Source organism: Bidens hawaiensis, unplaced genomic scaffold, assembly GCF_021521415.1.
Source record: "Bidens hawaiensis isolate Kalapana, Puna unplaced genomic scaffold, B.hawaiensis_p1.1 tig00077489_1, whole genome shotgun sequence".
NCBI classification, from domain to species: domain Eukaryota; kingdom Viridiplantae; phylum Streptophyta; class Magnoliopsida; order Asterales; family Asteraceae; genus Bidens; species Bidens hawaiensis.
This window is the reverse complement of record NW_027503347.1, coordinates 1-9422: the sequence shown is the minus strand read 5'-3', so window position 1 is coordinate 9422 and position 9422 is coordinate 1. Positions and strand designations below refer to the sequence as shown.

The following is a 9422-nucleotide window of genomic DNA, read 5'->3' as shown; positions in this document are numbered from 1 at the left end:
GACATGAATCGAACCTGAGTCCAATAAAACACCAAGTCTTTTCTTTATCATTCCACCACAAGCTTATTAACATCAAAACGCACGATCTGATTGCTACAAGTTTATTTTATTATTAAAACTAATAAGAGAAAAACACATATCAAGAAACAAGATTGTCAAAAAATCAAAGTCGGTGTGATTTAAAACAGTTTTAAATCTGTACATAAATGGACAACAGAAACTCATCACGTTCACCTACACTTATCACAGAACTCAATTCTTTAATCTGTACATCTCTATTAAATAAATATTAATAAATAAATAAACATAAATGGCACACCAAATCCTGTACATACCCCATCAATCCAAGAGCCAAAATACCATCTCTTTTACAAATCTTAATACCCTTTAATCTTATTATTATTATTAATTATTATTATTATTATTCATGGCTGCAGATCTCATCTTCAGGTAACACCCACTTCACCAATTCTTCATTTTCTTGATTTCTTGATTTTTACATAATTAATTGGTTTAAATTACTCTGTTTTTCAGGCTGCTTCTTTGCTATTGAATCTTGAATCTTGAATCGTGATACCCATTTGTTGAATTCAGGTTTAACCCCAAATTTGTATGTTATTAGTTAATTAGGGTTTCAATGACTGAGAAGCGTGTGTTTTCTTCAAGATTGCTGTCATGTTTAATTGCGATATCAATGTTCTTTTTAATTCTGTCATGTTCACTTCTTTTACGAATTGGGAATAATTCTTTAGTTCCCACATCGATTTATAATCTCATTGTAGCTGATCATGTGTCGGTTGACCCGATTGACCCGATTAACCCGAAAGCGAGTTCGTGTGATCCGAATCAAGCTGTATTAAAAGTGTTTATGTATGATTTACCTCCCGAATTTCACTTCGGGTTACTCGGTTGGACGGGTCGGACGGGTGGGACGAGTGGTTTGTGGCCGAATGTTGGGAATGTTAGTGAGATTCCGAGGTACCCGGGTGGGTTGAACTTACAACATAGTATTGAGTATTGGCTTACACTTGATCTTTTAGCATCGGGTAGTCTGAGCATTGTTAGATCTTGCACTGCGGTTCTTGTACATAACTCGACCCAAGCGGATATTATCTTCGTCCCGTTTTTTTCGTCGTTGAGTTACAATAGGCATTCGAAGGTTGACGGGGCGGAAACCAAGAGTGCAAATGATGTGTTGCAAGAAAGGTTGGTGGAGTATTTGAACGGTCGGGATGAGTGGAAGAGGTTTGGAGGGAAGGATCATTTGATCATGGCGCATCATCCGAATAGTATGTTGATTGCGAGATGGAAGCTCGGTTCGGCTATGTTTGTGCTTGCGGATTTTGGTAGATATGATAAGCAGATTGCTAATATTGATAAAGATGTTATTGCTCCTTATAAACATGTTGTTAGGACCGTTGATGTTAAGAAATCGCCTTCGTTTGATGAACGGCCGACTTTGGTGTACTTTCAAGGAGCGATTTATCGGAAAGATGTGAGTTTGTTACAGCTAATGTTATATATATATATATAGGATTGATTTCTTTTGAGAACCGCTTTGAGTTTTAAGAACTCGAAAGAACTCAACGTAACATTTTTTTTTTAAATTTTTTTTACACATGTGTAATACGTAAGTGTAAGTAATGTACAATATTTTTTTACACACCGAATCGACTTATTACACATGTGTAACTAACACTTAAACTTGTGTAATCATCAAAAATACTTATTCTCTCTCCTGATTAATTTTTTAATCAGATTTATTCTCGGCCACATATTTCATACTCATTTAATTAAATGTGTGGTCCATATTGAGTTCTTAAAGTTCTTACAACTCATCAAGGTTCTCAAAAAATATATATATATATATATATAATCACTTTCAAAAATTTTATAAAAGTATTGAATTTAAATGTATTGTGAACAGGGTGGTGTAATTCGACAAGAATTATTCTATCTATTAAAAGCGGAAAAAGACGTGCATTTTACATTTGGAAGCGCGGGTGGAGGCGGGATCCACAAGGCGTCTGCAGGGATGTCGGGTTCGAAATTCTGCCTCAACATTGCAGGAGACACGCCTTCGTCAAATCGTCTTTTCGATGCAATCGTGAGTCATTGTGTTCCCGTTATCATCAGTGATGAAATCGAGCTTCCGTATGAAGACATTCTCGATTACTCCAAGTTTTCCATTTTTGTCCCTGCATCAGACGCGTGCAGAAAGGGGTACCTTATGAAGCTTCTCAGAGGGGTTACGAAAGAAAAATGGACCGAAATGTGGGAGAATTTGAAGAAAGTTGCACCGCATTTTGAATATCAGTTTCCGTCAAAGCCTGGTGACGCGGTTGATATGATTTGGAAGATGGTTTCGAGAAAGGTTAAGCCTTTGCATTATAAAGCTCAAAGGAAAAATAGATTTAAAACGTCGCAACAGTTTTTGAAATCTCGTTAAGTAGTATGGTTTTTGTCCCTTTAGGGAGATGAGTATATTATATATAGATTGCAGTTGATGAGTTGAATGTAACATAGATTTGAAGTTGAACCTATGTGAAATTGAGTAATTTGAATCATTTGATAGAAAAGATCCTGCTTTATACATACATTAGAAGCAAAACATGTTTTGTGTGATTTGTGAATGTGAATGTGAATGTGAACAAACTGACAGAAAACAAACCGAAACTTTAATTATCAGCATTTGTTATGAATAGGGTCGGATCCTCTTCGAACTCTTCTTTTGCTTGATTGATTTGGATCAAACATGGCAGAAGGCGTCGGTGCTAAAGTCCTGTGAACATGCAAGTGCCTCGAAACTAGTCTTTCTTCACTCCATTTTGAAGTGATGCGAAGATTGATGCTTCGCATCGCATGAACGTTTTCTGAAAGAATAGATAAGAAGACGACGCACACGAGGGTAACAATTGTTACCGTGTTGCGGATGCTTCCCATGATGTTGAAGATGTGTTTTTTAAGGAATGTGACTGTTGCATATAGAGGATAGTTTGATGTTTATGAAATAAAGGAAGAAAAGCAGGAATCAATGATAAGCAATGATGTGGTGTAGAAGCTAGTGCCACATATACATATAAATCATCAAAAGGGTGCACTTTAAGAAGGAACTAATAGGTTTAGAAGACTAGAAACTAATTTGAAATTTTGGATATTTATGAAAGAATGTGTGAAGGGATGTCTTGGCTGCTAAAGCTTAAGGAATTGCTACAGATGCAAGAAAGCTAAATAAAGTTAAAGCAGAGTCTGTTTTTGTTTTTTCTCTTTTTGTTTTATAATTTTATTTTTTTATTTTAACATAATGTGTCTTCTTTAATCTTTATGCTTTTCTTTCATTGTATAAAATATTTAAAATGTACAAGTGTTTGCCCCCTAATACTTCCCATTCAAAGTTCTAAACTTGGATTCCCAGCATATTACTAGTCTTCAAAAGAGATCAAAATTTCTACTTGAAGATTTCTATGGTGCATATTGTGAGCATATACTTTGTGGGTGGCAATAAGTTTATGCTTAAATGGTAGAGCATTCAAAAGCACCCCATACCAAAGTATTAGTTTTGCAAGTATTCTTGGTACACATAAATAGATAAGTGAATGAGTAATCTAGGCAACAAGAATGTATTTTGTGAAAACTAAAGAGTGTATAACATAAAAAATGGAAAATTTTTCAAAAGAGCCCTATTTTAGAGAGAGAAAAAGAAACCGACCCTTGAATTTCTATTATTCCAGAATCGTCATGGAGAATTTGGACAGGGCGCCACTTTAGGATGCGTTTTGAAGGGATTCATCCTTAAATAAATATTGACGTGTGTAATTTTTCTGATGAGTTCGATCAAAACGTTTATAAAGGTGTCAGAAAAATTACACGTGCTAGTTTTTTATTTGAGAACGAATGTATTGGTTATAAACAAACAATCTAACTCATCTACTCCTACATTATTGCACATTTTTTTTTGACAAGACTTGAACTCTCACTCATTCAAAAAGACAAAATATTATCCAACACTTTGGTACCGAATACGAGATTAGTTATAAGAATTTACGTCAGGTGAAGAAAAATATGATGTTAGCTTATTAGTGATCACTAGCGAAACTTCTTTAGGGGCAGGGGTGGCCCCAACCCCCCTATTTTTTGCGCAATAGTATCAATTTACCTACTTTTCACCTGAAAATTTTTATTCGTAGCGCAAATTTATCTGTTTTCGGTCGAAATTCTCAGCCCAACCCCCCTCGTTTAAGAATTTTTTCAATACAGTTTGAGTCCTCCTCTGGACGCTCTCATCCAAGTTTCGCCATTGTTAGTGATAACCTTTTCGTGATTGACAGAATTTGTAGATTTAAAAGTAAAATTAAAGATTGCTTAAGTTAGTCGATAAAAACATATAACTAATTAAATGTGAGATCTTTTTTAATAATTCGTGATTTGCTACCATGACCATCAATTATATACCGGTACAAATATGAAACATCAATTATGATTTTTATTAATATTTCGTTATTTTTTTAAGTTTTAATTCAACATTATGATGAGTAATATACGTTTTTTAACTCTTTTATAATTCTTTGTAAAGAGTAAAGTGTTATTTCAGTCCTTCTGGTTTAACAAATAATGCGAATTTAATCCAAAAAGTTTACTTTTGCATATGGACCCTCCACGTTTCACAGTTCTTGCCAATTACATCCAAATCACTAACCGCGTTAAATTTTATCTTTAAGACAGGGGTAGACATGTCTTTTACTCTTTCTTTATTGTAATACTTATTTAAGTAAACTGCGGTTTTCGTCCCTCTGGTTTGTCAAAATCTGCAGTTTTAGTCCAGTAGTTTCAAATTTGCAATTTTCTTCCTTATGGGTTTCATTTCGCTTGCAATTAACCGAATTTATTAACCTTGTTAAGTCTTGTCGTTAACCCATTTGTGTGCCCCTCATGTGACGATCAATTTTGTTTTTTTGTCTCCAAATAAACCTCAGCCCTAATTCGCAACCCACTCACAGTGAGGGGCTGATGTGTATTTGGGTAAAAAGGGAAAAAAGAAGGAACAAAGTTGTCCCTCACGTGAAGGGCACACTGATGGATTTAACAACCAAACTTAACGAGATTAGGGAATTCGAGTTTAATTGCAAGTGAAATGAAACCATAGAGAAGAAAATTGCAAACTTAAAACTATTTGACTAAAACCGCAGATTTGGACAAACCACAATGACGAAAACAGCAGTTCACTGATATAAGTATTATAATAAAGAAATGTGAAAAAACATGTCTACCCCTGACTTAACGATAAAATTTAATGAGGTTAGTGATTTGGATGTAATTGGCAAGAACTGGAAAATATGGAGGGTCCATATGCAAAAAAAATAAAATTTTAGACTAAATTCGTATTATTTGTCAAACCACAAAGACTAAAATGACACTTTACTCTTCTTTAAAAGTTTTTCACATTAAAGCTCTCCATATATTTTTACATATCTATACATTGTGAAATTTAAGAAAAAAAAATTGACATAATTTTATATAAACATTATGGAATAGATCTTTTGTGTTCACGTATTTATCTATTTCGTCTATTTACCATATATGCTCGTATTTTCTCAAAATAATTCGCATCTCACTTCGCCACTTACAATTGATATTCTTTTTTTTTCTTTATAACTATTAGTACATGAAATTAATCCTTTTCTTAATCTATCTAAAGGCCAATCTTCAAGTCAATGGATAATATATTTACAAATTATCCATTTATTGCAGCCAAATTATTCCAATACTCTTGATACCCACTATCCTCATAGTTTTCAGTTTTCATATGTTTTGAATCAATTGAGTTTTCTCTTTCTTTTTACAATTGCTACTTAGCAACTTAAAATCAAAACTATATTAAGTTATGAGCATTCTATCTTGCAAACCTGGACACCACTTTTGATTTTGAATTAAATAATTGTTTTATAATTTCTTCATTCTTTGACTAAGGCCTCGTTTGTTTTTTTAGAGATTTAAGTCTGAATCTGAATACCACATCTGAATGTTAAGAGGTGGTTCAAATGTCTGAAATCTGAATCATTAAGAGGTGGAGGCTAGAGACGAACCTCTAGTCGTCGGAGATGGAGCCTAGTCTCCGGGTTATAAGTTAATGGAGGCCGGAGACAAACGTATGTTTTTTTTGGGTTAAGAGGTTTTCAGACCCACTAAAAGCTCTTACTGGTTCTGATGCTATTAAGACGCTGAACCTCTTAATGCCAGAAAAAAAACAAACAGCACCACGTCTGATTACGTCTGACCGAATCAGACGTTTTCCTCTATTCAGAGAAAATAGGCAAAAACAAACAGGGCCTAATATTCTTATTCGTGAAATGAACGTCAATACTTTTACAATTACATATATATTTTTGGGGGAAGCTTCATGTACATTTTAATGTTAACATGAGAATGTAGGAAATAATACGAATTTATAAAAAAGTGATAACGTAAGAAACAATATCAACTACAATATCAATCTTCATAAATATTGATTGATGATAACAAATAAAAAAAACCTAAAAATTACAACAAAAGAATCAAAATTAAGAACAAATAATAAAAACATATACCAACAATACTTATAACAACAAAAGAAAAAAATCTAATAATAACAACAAAATATAAATCAGCAAATACTTATAACGTCTCATAATCGAAAATTTGCAATTGCGAACAAAAAGTAATAGCAAACACCTATAAAAATAAACCTAATCATAACAATAAATTGGTTCTCACTGTTTTCATATTAAGAATAAAATGTATTTGATCTTGTTTCTATATTTTGTGTATAGTTTTATTATTAAATAAGTTAATGTAATTCCATAAGAGTAAAAAATCAGTTTCATTATTATTTTTATAAGTTATGTCACTTTTTTGTTCAAATTTAACATGTGATGAAGCTTTAACGTGCATAAAAATTATTATGTGACTTTAAATGTGCAAAAACATAAAGTATATTGATTTTAATGGTATTTCCCCAAAGTTTTACTTTTAGTAACTTAAGCATCTACAAGGAAAAAAAAACCTAAAAACGAAATTGTGATCAACTTTTGTTCTCCACATTTCAATATGAATTTATTAAAAACGTATAGTTATATATAGAGATAAGCAGATATTGGTACCGACATTGAAGAAAAAAATTGAGAAATACCGGTTATGATACTGTAAACTTAAAACTATGTATCGACGGTACCAAATCATTACCAGTTCTGGTACCGGTAGTATACCCGCTTTGCTCATCCTAGTCTTATCGAATAAAGTTTTTTTAATATCGTAAACTATACCAAGTACCTATATCATGGCGAACTGAACCAATATTGACCAAACAGCATCGGAACCAATGCTGGTATTATTCTAATCCGTATCAATATTTATTTTATGGTTTTCAATCGAAATAAAAAACGCACATATATACTTTTTAGGCATATCGATCACAACTTTACTTTTGGGTTACAAGAGACAACTTTTTATGTAATCAAACTATCGTAAATAAACTTTTTTATTTATTATACACAGAATTGTTTATTGAACTAAACCGATATTGTTTAAAAAATATTGGTACCGATACTTTTTTTTGTAGTTTTTAGTTTTGATACGAGCCAATTTCATTAGTATTTCACTATTGGTTTTGAGGTTGTATCGTACTACAACAACGTAACTTTGTAACTCAAAACTATTGTTTTGAGGTGGAGGCTAGAGACGAACCTCTAGTCGTCGGAGATGGAGCCTAGTCTCCGGGTTATAAGTTAATGGAGGCCGGAGACAAACGTATGTTTTTTTGGGTTAAGAGGTTTTCAGACCCACTAAAAGCTCTTACTGGTTCTGATGCTATTAAGACGCTGAACCTCTTAATGCCAGAAAAAAAACAAACAGCACCACGTCTGATTACGTCTGACCGAATCAGACGTTTTCCCCTATTCAGAGAAATAGGCAAAAACAAACAGGGCCTAATATTCTTATTCGTGAAATGAACGTCAATACTTTTACAATTACATATATATTTTTGGGGGAAGCTTCATGTACATTTTAATGTTAACATGAGAATGTAGGAAATAATACGAATTTATAAAAAAGTGATAACGTAAGAAACAATATCAACTACAATATCAATCTTCATAAATATTGATTGATGATAACAAATAAAAAAACCTAAAAATTACAACAAAAGAATCAAAATTAAGAACAAAATAATAAAAACATATACCAACAATACTTATAACAACAAAAGAAAAAAATCTAATAATAACAACAAAATATAAATCAGCAAATACTTATAACGTCTCATAATCGAAAATTTGCAATTGCGAACAAAAAGTAATAGCAAACACCTATAAAAATAAACCTAATCATAACAATAAATTGGTTCTCACTGTTTTCATATTAAGAATAAAATGTATTTGATCTTGTTTCTATATTTTGTGTATAGTTTTATTATTAAATAAGTTAATGTAATTCCATAAGAGTAAAAAATCAGTTTCATTATTATTTTTATAAGTTATGTCACTTTTTTGTTCAAATTTAACATGTGATGAGGCTTTAACGTGCATAAAATTATTATGTGACTTTAAATGTGCAAAAACATAAAGTATATTGATTTTAATGGTATTTCCCCAAAGTTTTACTTTTAGTAACTTAAGCATCTACAAGGAAAAAAAACCTAAAAACGAAATTGTGATCAACTTTTGTTCTCCACATTTCAATATGAATTTATTAAAAACGTATAGTTATATATAGAGATAAGCAGATATTGGTACCGACATTGAAGAAAAAAATTGAGAAATACCGGTTATGATACTGTAAACTTAAAACTATGTATCGACGGGTACCAAATCATTACCAGTTCGGTACCGGTAGTAATACCCGCTTTGCTCATCCTAGTCTTATCGAAATAAAGTTTTTTTAATATCGTAAACTATACCAAGTACCTATATCATGGCGAACTGAACCAATATTGACCAAACAGCATCGGAACCAATGCTGGTATTATTCTAATCCGTATCAATATTTATTTTATGGTTTTCAATCGAAATAAAAACGCACATATATACTTTTTAGGCATATCGATCACAACTTTACTTTTGGGTTACAAGAGACAAACTTTTTATGTAATCAAACTATCGTAAATAAACTTTTTTATTTTATTATACACAGAATTGTTTATTGAACTAAACCGATATTGTTTAAAAATATTGGTACCGATACTTTTTTTTGTAGTTTTTAGTTTTGATACGAGCCAATTTCATTAGTATTTCACTATTGGTTTTGAGGTTGTATCGTACTACAACAACGTAACTTTGTAACTCAAACTTTTCATTTATAACGTTTTATTATTAGGTTAGACTTTATTGCAAATATTATTTTACGTTTTTTATATACATATTCGTTGTATCACGCGAGAGAATTTTACT

At 32.0% G+C, this 9422-nt stretch overlaps 1 protein-coding gene across 2 annotated transcripts; it reads left to right on the top strand.

Moving 5' to 3' along the window:
- Window positions 1–205: 205 nt before the first annotated feature.
- LOC143606827 (putative arabinosyltransferase ARAD1) lies at window positions 206–2675 on the top strand. Of its 2 annotated transcripts, XM_077082465.1 has the most exons (3): window positions 206–450; window positions 535–1495; window positions 1928–2675. In XM_077082465.1, the coding sequence occupies exons 2-3, from the start codon at window positions 638–640 to the stop codon at window positions 2447–2449; spliced, it is 1380 nt and encodes a 459-aa protein (XP_076938580.1). In that variant the 5' UTR covers window positions 206–450; window positions 535–637; the 3' UTR covers window positions 2450–2675. The 2 variants fall into 2 exon arrangements, with proteins under 2 accessions (XP_076938580.1, XP_076938581.1); XM_077082466.1 differs by lacking the exon at window positions 206–450 and having other exon boundaries at window positions 493–1495.
- Window positions 2676–9422: the final 6747 nt, after the last annotated feature.